This window comes from Chrysochloris asiatica, unplaced genomic scaffold, assembly GCF_000296735.1.
Source record: "Chrysochloris asiatica unplaced genomic scaffold, ChrAsi1.0 scaffold00097, whole genome shotgun sequence".
NCBI lineage: Eukaryota > Metazoa > Chordata > Mammalia > Afrosoricida > Chrysochloridae > Chrysochloris > Chrysochloris asiatica.
Genome location: NW_006408615.1, coordinates 7,728,283 through 7,742,423, shown reverse-complemented (window position 1 = coordinate 7,742,423; position 14,141 = coordinate 7,728,283). Strand labels below are relative to the sequence as shown.

Genomic DNA, 14,141 nt, shown 5'->3' with positions numbered 1-14,141 from the left:
CAGCCCTGACTGCACGCCAACCCATGCGAGGACCCTGGGCCTCACCTCTTGGACTGGAAGTAGACATACTCCACGGGAAACGTGCAGGGCAGCAGCAGATATGTCAGCACCTTCCCGGAGCCCGACTGCCAAAAGTGTGCCCAGAGGCCGGGCTTCCTCATGCACGCCTTCCTCAGGGCTGCAAGAGAAGTCATGACATGGCCCCGTCCACTTGGCAGACCACCCACCCTGCAGCCCACCATGCTTAGATTCACCCTAAAGGCAAGGAGGCAGTGACTCTCCCAACCTGAACCCTCACCCCCCAAGTCTGCAGAGGAGGAAATAACATAGATGATGGCCCTACTACGAGCTACCAAGGTGCTGGGCATTGAACATGACCCTCTCACCATTGCCCATGAGATACACAGTGTGCCCCTTCCACAGATGAGGAGACTGAGGTTCAGAGTGGAGAAGTGACTTGCCCAAGGGTCACCCCCAGGAAGTGGCAGGGCCAGCATGGACTCACAGCTGGTAGGATGCCATCTCTCCTGCCCCTGGGAAGTTGGTTGGGTCCCCAGGATGGGACAGGCCCCCACCACACCTCCCTCAACACAGCAACACAGTTATTGGTAACAGCAGTACAGCTGTAACCACAGTGACCATTTCCTGAGTCAGAGAGGAAGGACCAGCCTGAGAGCCCATGGGGCACTGGAGTGGGGAGGGACCTGAGTCCATACCCCAGCCTCCGACCACAACTCACACACCCACCTCATCCCCAACTGATGTCACCTGCAGACAGCACTTTCAAGGGTCACAGAGAACACAGTTCCCCTGTGGTGGGCCCCAAGTCCAGTCACCTCACCTGTCCCTGACCTAGATTCCTGCTCCTTACAATGGGGGTACCAGCAGGACCTGTCTCCTGATGGGCTGTGTTGTTGTTAAGTGCCATGGAGTCCTATCTGGTGAACTTGACCACGAACCTTGTGGTTCAAACTGACGTTGCAGTCTAGTGTTTTAACCTCCAATGTCACACCAGGACTGATTAGGTGTAAGAATGCTTTAAGTCTATAAGGGTGAGGGCCAAGTACAAACCCCTTCCCAGAGAGAGGTGTGGCTGACAGAGGGTGGGTTCCCCCATGGAGTCTAAGCCTAATTCCTAACCCTAAACATAACCCTAGTCCCAACCCTAAATCCAACTTCCCCTACACCTACCCCTAATATAACCCAACCCTAACCCTAATTCCTAACCCTAAACATAACCCTAGCCCCTAACCCTATATCCAACTCCAATATTAACCCTTCCCCTACACCTACCACTAATCTAACCCAACCCTAACCCTAAACATAACCCTAGCCCTTAACCCTAAATACATCTCCAATATTAATCCTTCCCCTACACTTATACCTACCCCTAAGCCAAACCAACCCTAACCCTAATCCCAACTGTAGCCAATAACTCTAAACTTAACCTCCAAATCTAACACTAACACCTAACCCTAAAGATAACCCTTAACCTCACCTGAATGCCACCTCTAAACCAAACCCAAACTAAATTTAAACCGAACCCTAACACCTAACCCCATAACCTAAACCCTAAGTCCAAACCCAACACTAACCCTAAATCTGACCCCACCCTCAACCTACTCTCTGCCCCTCCCCTCCCCCCTCAGCCCGGTGAACTAGACTATACAGCTCAGAGAAATGGTCAGCTCCGAAAAGGGGGTCAGTCACCTTCCCCATTATCATATCCCCGGGGACTCCCACCTCTCTTCCCAGGCAGCTTCCAGACCACCTATCTGGGAACCCGGGTGGAGCAGTGGGATAAGCACTGGACTGATAACCTCGAGGCCTAAGGTTCAAACCCAGCAGCTGCTCTGTGGAGAGTGATGAGAGGGCACCGTGAAGACGCAGCCGTGGACCCTAAGGAACTGTTTGACTCTGTCCTACAAGGTTGCTCTGGACTCCTGGGGGGTGGGGGGGGAGGGCTGTAGGATCAACACCAGACTGTGAACCACAAAGTCTGAAGTTCAATCCTACCAGCCGCTCCTCAGAAGCTCTAAACATGGTGGCTATGAGTCAAATCTGACTCCACAGCACTTAACAATAACAACATAGCTTTGTATAGAAGTCCTGGTGTGGCATGGTAGGATAAGCACTGGACTGTGAAATTCAAGATTGGCAGTTTAAACCCACCGGCAGCTTATTGGGAAGCCTATACAGGGCCACTGTAGTTAGGAACCGAAGGCAGTAAACAACAACAGGGTTGTTATGGGATTTTGCATTCATCCAGACCCTGAGGTCCTTTGGCGAAGAGTTCCAGCCCCAGCCCGTGGGTAAGGGAAGCTGGTAGGTGAGCAAGGCAGGTAGGTAGGGGCAGTACCAGCCTCCAGTGCTGGCGAGAGCTGCTCAAAGTTGGGCACGTCCTTGACCAACACATTTGGCACCGCCCAGTTGAGAGTCAGGCCCGCCTTCCCTTCCTGGTTGCAGCCAGAGTCCTGGGCTCCTTCAGCAGGGGATGGAGGTGCCTTAGATGTCAGACTACACAGTATCGGCTTCTTGGTGAGTCCTGGGTCAGGGAGAGGAGAGGAGGGAAGTGAGGTGACAGGTCCCATGCCAACTTCATGATCTGTGCTGTCCACCCCCATGGTCTGGTGACTTTATTGTCTCAGGATGGACACACGGCTCATCCCTAGCAATCCCTCCTCTGCTACTCCCCATCAGTTTCCTGAGAAATTTCACATGGGTGACCAAAGCCAAGGCCCTAAAAACATAAGCCAGAGTTCAAATCCTGACTTTCCTCCCTGCAAGTCTCAGTTTCCCTCTCTGTGAAGGGGGAAATGTGAGACCTGCTTTGTACAGTTGTTCTGTGGGTTACATGAGATCACTATGTAAAGCTGTAGCCAGGGCTGGGTGCTGTGGCCACTGGAGGCTGTCGCCTAGGGGTTGGGGACATGGGGACAGGTGCTGAGTTCAAATCACAGCTCTGCCATTCTGAAGAGCATTGCTCTATGGAGTGACAACCAAGATCTCCTGCCAGGTCTCTCGGGTCCACCTGTCATCCTGTGAACTGTCTCTGACACATGCATACACATGCCACTTACATATATACCACATCCATGCACATTGCATACACACACCACATACATATATACCTTATACACATATTCTACATACATACAGCACACACACAGAGCACACACCAACTACATACAAACCACATCACAGATACATACAGAAACAAGCCACACACACACACCACATACACACACTCCACATATAAACACACATGCCACAGACACTCCATATATGGCCACAGCACACACACCCTGAACACATGCATCACATCTACACTCACATATACATCATACTTATACATAATATGCACAGAAAAACATGCTTAAATACACATACATACTCACACTAACACACACACACTTCACCATGCTTACACATATATGCAAAACCCACAAAACTCACACATATATAAGGCACAAAAATACACCCACATACACTCATGGGCACAAAGACACACATAGACACAGCACACCTGCAAATATGACACATACATGCATACACATGTATGTGTATACACACACGTAAGTACACTGATGCATATGCCCACATACACACGTATGCACACAGTTATACACACAGTCACACACATACACAGTTTCAAACACATACATCCAGGCACACACACACACTTCCTGACACTGAATCGATATCCCTCGGGGCTCCCACTGCCAAACCTGTGTTTTCTCTCTTCCTTTTTTGGGGGGAAGGTCCTCTGCCATCCCCGCCCCCTTCAGTGCTGCCTTCACAGCCTGTCTTGCAGCTCATTGGTCACCATGTCCACCTTCCTGTCCCCCAGCTGCTCAGCTGTCTCCTTGGGCCTCCACAGCCCTGGGCATCTCTCCTTGACTGCACCCTCTCCCTGGGTGGTCTTGCTCAGGGTCTCTCCCCCTGGGTGTTCACCCCTCTCTGGGTACCAATTTTCAGCTAAGACAGAGCACAGAGCAGATGATGGGCAAGCCTTGAGGAGCTCAGCTCCCAGCAGCTCAAACGGCCCCCGAGGCAGCGTTTCCTGGTTCCCGCATGCGTGTGGTCCCCACGAGGGCTCTATCAGCTACCATGGGGCATGCTACTTACCCTGCTTCTCCAGGTATCTCAGGGTGTCCAGGTAGCCTTGTCTGCAGATGTCGGCCACTGTCTAAGAACACACAGGTGGGGGGAGAGATGGGGAGGTGTGTGTCTGTCTCTCCATCTAACTTCAACTAGGAGCCAACCCAGCCCAGCCTACTCTTCCCAACTGACCCCTCAGTAGAATTCGGAGGCCCAGGGACCCCAGCACTTTCCAGAAACCACAAGCAGGACAGATCCACCCATAATGATTCCCTCAGTACCCCCACTTCACTCCTCCCCAGGTCCCTGACCAGGTGTCCCAGCTCCAGCCCCCTCTCCTGCCTCGGTTCCTCCCTCTGGAAAATAAGACAACGAGGCCTGACCCGGGACAGCTGGGACACCAGCGCAGGCCATTGGCCCCTTGGCCCCTTGGTGCTTATTTCCAGGACTGGCCAGAGAGGGGCAGAGCGTCCAGGAGCCCAGACCTGTCCATCTTCACGGGAGACATGAAGGGAGAAGGCCTAGGTCCAGGAAAGAGATCTGCATCCCCTTGCTGTGGGACCTCCGGTCACTGACCAGCTCCCCTAGAGCCTGTTTTCTGGTCTGTGAATGGACGGATATCGTCTGTGTCCCCCATCCAGGGATGTGAGGAGGGTCAAAGTAAGTGAACAGGACTCTGTTTTGTAAATGATAAAGTACAAGACCAGCATAGGAGGAGGGAGGCATGGGGGACGGGGGATAGGGAGTTGGGGGAACATCATGAAGGCATCATTGGGGAGGGGATCGGTGTGATGATAACGGCTGACATATTACCTATTTTACAGAAAGGGGGAAAAAAGAAAGAATATTTGACATCAAGCTAACGTTGTGTCAGAGTAGAACTGGGCTTCCTTAGGTTTGGAAGTGGATCAACAGAATATTCTACAGAGGCACCTCTAGGTGACCTTGAACTGCCAACATTTCAGTGAGCAGCTGAGCACATTACTAAGAACCAAAGAGCTGCAAATATGTTCCTGGTTGATATGGATTGAATTGTGTTCCCCAAAAGTATACGTTGTAAACCTGACGCTGTGGTTACAATCCAGTTTGGGAGTGAGGTTTCTTCGTCATGTGACTGAGACAGTATTGGTGTCAGGTGTCTCTTAAATCAATCTCTTCTCAGACACCAAAGAACATATGAAACAGACTAACAAGAGGAGGGAAGGGAAGACCGATGCGACACCACATAAAATCTCTAATAACCAAGAAACAGAAACAAAAGAGACAAGGACCTTCCAGAGAGAGACAGTCTTCCCCTCGAGCTGGCATTCTGAATTCAGAGGTCTAGCCTCCCAAACAGAGAAAGAATAAATGTCGATTTGAGAAAACCACCCCCTTGTGGTATTGCAGTGGTTAAAACAGCACAGAACCGACCTGACGGCAGCAGGCTTGGGTTTGGTAGTTAGAGAACTGAGAGCCTGGTGTTCCTCTTTGTCTGAGCTTGGGCCTCCCCTCCCCTGACAGAGAGTCAGTGGGGCCACAGTCTAGAGCAGCCGGGAGGAGACAGGAGCCAGCTGAAGGTTTGAATCCTGGCTTTGCCACTTCCAGCCTGTTGGACATTGAACAAGGCTCTCCCCCCTCTGAGTCTTAATGTCCTCCCTTGAGACGTGGAGGTGACAACAGTCCCTTCCCTGGAGCCTGACTTAGGGACACAGGCCAGGTGAGGCCTGGCTGAAAACTAGCACAACAAAGTGTGTGTGAGAGACCCCTCCCTTAATGTGGACGCCATTCCTAACGCGACACTTGCTCAGAGCAGAAGGAATAGGAAGGACGTGACTTGAGCCCAGACTTGACTTGACCTGGCCATGAATGTGGGACATACGGCCCAACTGGAACCCAGATCAAGCACACACTGTCTCACTCATGTCTGAGCTTGTACACATCTACCAGGCTGGGGCTGTGGCTAGACCTACCTCCACACTCGGGGGGACAAGAGCCAGGTATGCCATGAATAATTTCTTGTTACAAATTTTGAAGATGTTCAGATCGTGCGTGTGGACCAACTGGATCTGGGGACAGATGTCCTGCTTCCCAGGGAACGGGGACACGGTGATGGTGGACTTGTCATTCTTGAAGAGTAGGTTGTTGCTCAGAGCACCATCGATGTAGCGCTGCAATGTGGGGAACGGGGTCAGGTGGGCTGTGCTGCTCTCTGAAATCACCTTGTCTCTCCCAGCACCACCCCAAGATACCAGCAGAGACTAGGCTGTGGATGGTTACTCCAAAGTCCCTGGATCCATCTGGTCCAGGATGTTGAGCCCCCATAGGAGTGGGGGAGAGGGTCTGGCTCACAATAGGTGCCCTCAGAGCCCAGGACACCTTGATGAGTTTAGTAAGGAAACCCCCAAGTACACTTACCTTACCTCTGAATTCAGGGGGAATCACTCCGCTGTAGACTGGCAAGAATATGGCACAGACCATGGCCTGGGAAGACAAGCATCAAAAGGAATACAATCGATCTCTCCCTTTCACTCAGAAATGACTTGTGGAGTGGTGTCTCCTCCCCAATACAGCTGCCAACGCTGGCATTCCTTCTCCAGTGTAACCGAGCCCCAAGAAGGCAGGAGGTCCCTTTTCTGGTCCCTGTTATGTTCTCAATGCCATAATGTACATTCAATAAAGGATTGGCTCAGGATGGGGCTGGGCATCCCACCGGAAGCTGCTGCCCCCCAAGGAGGTCCTATTAAACTCAGCTTGCCCCCATCCCAAGAGGCCTCCCTAAAGCAAGTGGGAGTCCTTGTACTCATTGAATGTCTTTGACAAGTTGTCACCCCTTCAGTTTCTTTATTTGGAGGCAAACTGGGGAATCTCAAACTGCTCCTGCCCTCTCCTCCACCCATGGGTGTCTTTGCCCTTGAGTAACCACAGCCCTAGCACCTACCCTACCTGGATAAGCTCATCTCGGGAGGTGAAGTTGGTAACTATGACATTCTTGCCGTCTGATAAGCGGGTCAGTGAGATGCCCAATCGCTGGGAGGCCAGAATGTGGATATTGTCTGGAAGACAGCTTTGCATTTTTTGTTTGAAGTGGTCCATGGGGGTATAGGCCGGGTGTAAGATGCCCAGCCTCAGTCTATTGACCACCTTGCTTAGTTCCAGAGTGCAGGAGCAGAAGTCTGTGGGAGAGGAAGCGGGGCTCCTTATCCACTCATGGGAATTGCCCACACCTCCCTGGTCAGCTAGCCTCCTGTTTGCTGTGACCAAGGGTCAGGCGAGACACCCAGCCCTCCCCCCCCTCCCCATCCCGGAACCCTCCATTAGGATTTTGGCACTGATCCCAGGATCCTCCAGGCCTCCAGCCATACCTGCAGACATTCCACAGATCAAGAATACAGCATGAAGGGCCCCAGAGGAGGTGCCATAGAAGCGCTTGGTGCCCAGGAGGAGACGTGGGGCATGCTCTTGCAGACACTGGGTCATACCCACGTAGTAGAGACTCAGGAAGCCTGCACCAGCGAATGATATATTCCAGTTGCCATCCCTTTTGAAGTCCATGGTCGGGCTGGGGATGGGAGGTACTGAAGAGGGGAGCTGGGAGCAGGTCTGGAAGGGGGTCAGTCAGGGATGGGGCTGGGATGAGACCAGGAGGGGGAGCCAGACAGAGAAGGGTTGCCAGTAAGGTGTGGGATCAGAAGAGGAAGGCAGACAGCTGGGCCCAAGAGGGAGCCAGGGATGCTGAGCTCTAAAGCCTTAGAGCTGCTCTCTAAAGCCTTCTGCTGCCCACTGCCTCACCCCTGGGCTGGGTCACCTGCCACCACAGCCAATGAGGTCCGGAAGCTGCAACTCCCCTACCTTGGGAGTGGAGCAGGCGTGCCCTCGCCACGCCCCCATTTTGTTGGCATTGTTAACCCATTCTGCCTCAGATCTGGATCAACATTTCCAGGTGGCTTAACTGGGTCTCCAGTGTTCTTAACAGCACTATTCGGCCCCTGTGGTTGTTGTTGCTATTAAGTGCCGTCGAGTTGGTTCTGTCTCGTAGTGACATTGTATAGGGTTTCTGAAGCTGTAAATCTTGGCGGGAGCAGAAAGCCTCATCTTTCTTCCATAGAGTTGCTGGTGGGCTCGAACTCACCACCTTGTGCTTCACAGTACAGAGCTTATCCTAGCTGGGGAAACAGGCTCAGCCCAGAAACGCAGTGCGTGGAACCACAATGTCTAGCCTGGTGTCACCTGAGACTTCATTTTGCAGCTGGGCTGGACAGGTCTGGATAGAAATGGTAGACAGGCATTTGCATTGCACACTTAGCCCCCACTACTTGTGTAATATCTCACAAAACCCCACCATCACCTGCCCCAGCTGTGTGCAATCTTCTTAGGTCTCCCCATCCAGGTGTGTACCCTGAGGATGGTGTCCATCTTTAGAGGCTGAAATGCTGCAACAACCAGGAAATGCCCACCATCCTGCAAAAGGTCAGATGTCCCTGAGACATTCTCCCATATGTGCACAGGGTGAGGTAGAGCAGAAGAGTGTCCCAGCTTTGTGTGTGTGAAGGGAGGGGGAATAGACAACCCCCCAGCCCTTGCTGGGGGACAGATGGGTGGAACCCCACTGGCAATCAGCTTTAGAATGGGGTTCATTTAAGGATGTCATTTACACCAACATTGAAATCACTCCCAAAGCCTCACTCTGTGTGTGTATTTGTGTGTGTGTGTGTGTGTGTGCGCGTACACGCAGCCTGAAATCTGTGAGAGCTGGAATTCGACAGGACCACCTAGGTTTTCTGGGTCTCACAGGTTTTTGTCTTTGACAGGGTGCAGTCTTACGACTTTTCTGTTGCTCTCTATTAATGGAAAATATTGGTGTGTTTTTTCTCTGACAGGTCTGCATCTTACTTGGGTTCTGGCTTTTGCAGGCTTATTGCACACATGTTGTTGTTGTTGTTGTTGTTGTTGTTGTGATGTGCCGTGGAGTCGATTCCGACTCATAGCGGCCTGTACAGGGTTTCTGACCAAGGGTTGCTGTAAATCTTTATGGGAGCAGAAAGCTTCATCTTTCTCCCGTGGAACAGCTGGTAGTTTCGAACTGCTGACCTTGCAGTTTGCAGCCTGATTCGTAACCACTATGCTACCAGAGCTCCCTTATTGTATACATGGGAGTTTCAAAAAGTTGTGGGAAAATTAAAAAAATAATAAAAGTTAAAAGATACTGGCATTGTCCACAACTCTTTGAAGGCCCATCTTATATGCATATATATTCATTTGTTGTTGTTATTGTTGAACACTGTTGACTTGATTCCAACTCATAGTCACACCAAGAGACAGAGTAGAACTGCCTCATAGAGTTTCCTAGGCTGCAATTTTTTGGTAGCAGATCACTAAGCTTTTCTCCCCTAGAGCAACTGGTGGGTTTAAACCTCTCACATTTTGGTTAACAGAGGAGCCACTTGCTACTAGAGCTTGTTACCAAGTGTCCAACACTCTGCAGTCATGAGGGACCGCACTGAAGCTGCCCGCTGTGGACTTTCAGAACTGAGGATTGAGAATATCAAACCTTCCATATGAGTATGAGTACCTATGCTTTTTAAATATTAAAATACTCATAAAGTTTACAGTGTAGGATATTAATTGTATTCACAATTCTTAGCAACAACTACGTTAGCTATTTTTAAATAATATTGGTAACTGAAAGGTAAAGGAGTCTTGGTGACACAGTGGTTAAAGTGCTCTGTGGATAGCTAAAGGATGTATTGCATTGGGCAAATCTACTGCAAAAGCCCTCTTTAAAGTGGTAAAAAGCAAAGATTTCTCTTCATGGACTAAGGTGTGTCTGTGGCAATCTATGGTATTTGTTTTCAGTTACTTCATATGCTTGTGAAAAAGCAAAGGAAAGTGAATAAGGAAGACTTGAGAAGAATTGATGCATTTGAATTATAGTGTTGACAAAGAATATTGAATATATGTTACCATTGACTGCCAGAAGAAAGAATAAATCTATTTTATAAGCGTATAAATGAAATGCTCCTTATAAGTGAGGATAGTCAGAATTCTTCTACTTTAGACTTGTTATGAAGAGGGACCAGTCCCCAGAGAAGGACATCATGCTAGGTAAAGTAGAGGGTCAGTGACAAAGAGAAAGACCCTCTACCAAGTAGATAGACAACAATGGACTTAAACTTAGCAATGATTATGAGGATGATCCAGGACTGGGCAGTGTTTTCTTCTGGTGTACTAGAATTGTTATGAGTCAAATGGACTAGACAGCACCTAACAATAACATCTACATAGAAAACTACTTCTCCAGCCCCTGCATTCATGGGTCTAGACACGTACTTCCCCAAGTTCCCTCCTACTGACTTCTGAACTTCTTGCATGTCCCCCTCTCTGGTGCCCAACAAGTCCAGTCTCATCACCTCTCACCTGTCAGCAGTAGTCACTCCCACTGCTTCCCTCCCAACTCATTGCCAGAGTCTCTCCTCTCCGGCTTACAATTATCCCCTTGGGGCTCCATGCTTACTCCAGTAGGTGTAAACCCTACATTTAGTTTTCCCCAAACTGGGCACACACCTACTCTTGCTCTCTGCCTTGGAAAGAAGACACCTGGGTCAGGTCCCCCCAGGCTCTCCTCTCTCGGAGTCTGACATCAGGATTGGAAGAAGACTCATTAATAACCTGAGATATACAGATGATAAAACTTTCCTTGCTGAAAGAGAAGAGGACTTAAAAAAACACATGCTGATAAAAATCAAAGAGTATAAACTGTGTGTATTGCACCTCAAAGTACAGAAAAGCATAAATCCTCACAACTGGGCCAATACATTACATCATGATAAATGGAGAAAAGACTGAAGTTGTCAAAGACTTCATTTTTCCTGGCTTCACAATCGACAGTCTTGGAAGCAGCAGTCAATAGATCAAATGATGTATTGCATTAGATAAATCTACTGCACAAGACTTCTTCAAAGTGTACCTGAAGCAAGTCATGGTATTTTCAATATTCTCATATGCATGTGAAAATTGGACAATAAATAAAAAGACAACAGAATAATTGATGCATTTGAATTCTGGTGTTGGAGAAGAATACTAAAAATACCATGGACTGCCAGATGAACAAACAAATTTATGTTGGAAGAAGTACAGTTCAAATGTTCCTTAGAAGTCAGGATGGCAAAGACTTCATCTCTCCTACTTGGGGCATGTTATCAGGAGGGACCAGTCCTTGAAGAAGGACTTCATGCTTGATTAAAGTGGAGAGTCAGCAAAAAGGAAGACGACCACAAAGAAATAGATTAGCAAGGCGGTAGCTGCAATGGGCTCAAGTGTAACAATTGTGAAGATGGCACAGGACCAGGTAGTGTTTCATTCTGCTGTGCATAAGAACACTATGACTTGGAACCAAGTCAATGGTACCAAACAATAATAACTACACCAATAATAGTTTTGGCAGAAGCTTTGCATACAGGGAAGGCAACTCAATATCCAGAGTAAGTGACTATTGCAAATAGAACAAAACATTACTTTTTCCATGATGGAAGTGGGCTGGTGTAATCAACCTGCCACCAGGTTGCTGCCTGATCTTGAGGAATGGTTCCATATCATGGACTCAGTGTTGCCTTCTGCTGCTGGCATATGAGACACTCAGCAGTGGCTGTAGCCAAGTCAGCGTTGGTGAGTGGAAGCCCATACTGATGAGATTATGCATAACCTCCATCCCTGCCATCACAGCCCCTTTTGTTCATGAGCTCATTGGGCAAGGACAGGAGTGCCTGGAGAAGGATGATAATTAGTTTCCACAGAATGTGTCATCCTACCCACTTGATTGTCAAAACTCTCTTCTTCCAAGGTAGCCCTTTGGTGGGCATTCACATGAGACACAAACATCTTCACTTTTTTTTGCCCATTCTGAAGGTCAATCCACATACTTCTTCCCCACACCTCCTTATCAGCAATTTTCCAACCATCTTCCTTCCAAGTCTCTGACCTTCCATCCAAGGTGCATTGAAGGAATTGGCAAAGAACAAGTCACCAGGAATTGATGAGATAAAATTTGAAATCTTTCAAGAAAGTGAGGTGGCACAGGAGACACTCACTCATCTCGGCCAAGAAATTTGGAAGACCACTATCTGGCTAACTGATTGGAAGAGATCTGTAATTGTGCCCATTCCAAAGAGAGGTGACCCAATGGAATGTGGATATCATTGGACAATCTCTTTGATATCTCATGCAAGTAAAGTTTTGTTAAAGGTAATACAGAAATGGCTGCAGGCATACATTGACAGAGAACTGCCAGAGGTTCAAGCTGATTCAGAAGAGGCCGTGGAACAAGAGATATCATTGCTGATGCCCGATGGATCTTGGCTGAACGCAGAGAATATTAGAAAGATGTTTACCTGTGATTTATTGATTATGCAAAGGTTTTCGATTGTGTGGATCATGACAAGCTATGGACAACATTGCGAAGTATGAATATTCTGGAACACTTAATTGTGCTCATGAGGAATCTGTACCTGGACCAAGAGGCAGTTAGTTGTTTGAACAGAACATGGGAACACTGAGTGGTTTCAAATTAAGAAAGGTGTGTGACAAGGTTGCATTCTTTCACCATACTTATTCAAATTGTATGCTGAGCAAATCATCTGAGAAACTGGGTTCTATGAAGAAAAACATGGCATTAGGATTGGAGGAAGACTCATTAACAACCTGCAATATGCAGATGATACAACCTTGCTTGCTGAAAGTGAAGAGAACTTAAAACATTTACTGATGAACATCAAAGAGCACAGCCTTCAGTATGGATTCCATCTCAATGTCAAGAAAACAAAAATTCTCACCACTGAACCAATAAACAACATTCTTATCAATGGAGAAAAGATTGAAGTTGTCAAGGACTTCATTCTTGGATCAACTATCAACTCTCATGGAAGTAGCAGTCAAGAACTCAAACGATGTATTGCATTAGGCAAATTTGCTGCACAAGACCTTTTTAAAGTGTTGAATTGCATGATGTTAGCTTGAGGATTAAGGTGTGCCTGACCCAAGCCATGGTATTTTCAATAACCTCATATATATGTGAAGGCTGGACAGTGAATAAGGAAGACCATAGAAGAATTGATGTATTTGAGTTATGGTGTTATAGGAGAATATTGAAAGTGCCATGGGCTGCCAAAAGAACCAACAGATCCATGTTGGATGAAGTACAGCCAGATTGCTCCCTGGAGGCCAAGATGGCCAAACTTCATCTCTCATACTTCAGACATATAGTCGAAGGGACCAGTAACTTAGAAGGATATCATGTTTGGTAAGGTGGAGGGTCAGAGAAAAAGAAGAAGACCCCCAACAAGATGGATTGGCCAAGTGGCAGCATCAATGGACTCAAGCGTGACAACAGTAGTGAGGTTGGCCCACGATCGGGCAGTGTTTAGTTCTGCTATGCATAAGGCCACTATGGGTTGGTACTGACTTGATGGCACCTAAAAATAACAACAAGCATTCCCAAATGAGGGATATATTTCCTCCCAAATCCAAAGAGGTTCATTAGGCCTCCGTTTTAGTTGTGAGAGCAACCAGATGCAATAACTTATCCTTCACTTTAGTAAGGATATTTCCACATACCCCACATCACTGTTACCCTAGACATTTCAATGAGGTGGAAGATGCCTGAAATTTAAAAAAAAAATGTTTTGTTGTGAATTATGTGATAGTTTACATGGAAGAAAATTAGCTTTACATTCATCCTATTGTATATCGTTTCATTGCCATGATTACAATCTCCTCTATGCAACATCAACCAACCAAATGGTATACCCTGAAAGCCTGCTCCCTGGTCGTCAGCACACAGCCCTTCTCCCTCTCTGGATCTAAAGTCCCCAGTTGCTTTATCTCTCCATGTCATCGTCTCTGCCTCCATTTCTGGTGTCACTGCTTCTCTGGGTATGGTCTCACTCTCTGCTGTTCTCCCAAAAGAAGGAGCAAATCTTTACAGCGAGAATCATTCTTACCCCCTTCATACACAGAGTAGACAGGGATGTCCCAGGGATGTCTGCTCCTAGACTGCAAAGTCAATC

General features: G+C 48.1%; 1 protein-coding gene across 1 annotated transcript in view; it reads right to left on the bottom strand.

The window, feature by feature from the left end:
• Positions 1–7,635, bottom strand: part of LOC102813306 (patatin-like phospholipase domain-containing protein 5-like) — a 12,882-nt gene extending 5,247 nt beyond the window's left edge. Inside the window, exons 1-7 of the mRNA XM_006866902.1 lie at positions 7,446–7,635; positions 7,027–7,256; positions 6,499–6,564; positions 6,050–6,251; positions 4,129–4,185; positions 2,360–2,545; positions 46–178 (exon numbers count right to left, since the gene is read on the bottom strand). Of these exons, the coding sequence (XP_006866964.1) occupies positions 46–178; positions 2,360–2,545; positions 4,129–4,185; positions 6,050–6,251; positions 6,499–6,564; positions 7,027–7,256; positions 7,446–7,635 (1,064 nt within the window). The remainder of the gene's footprint in view (positions 1–45; positions 179–2,359; positions 2,546–4,128; positions 4,186–6,049; positions 6,252–6,498; positions 6,565–7,026; positions 7,257–7,445) is intronic.
• Positions 7,636–14,141: the final 6,506 nt, after the last annotated feature.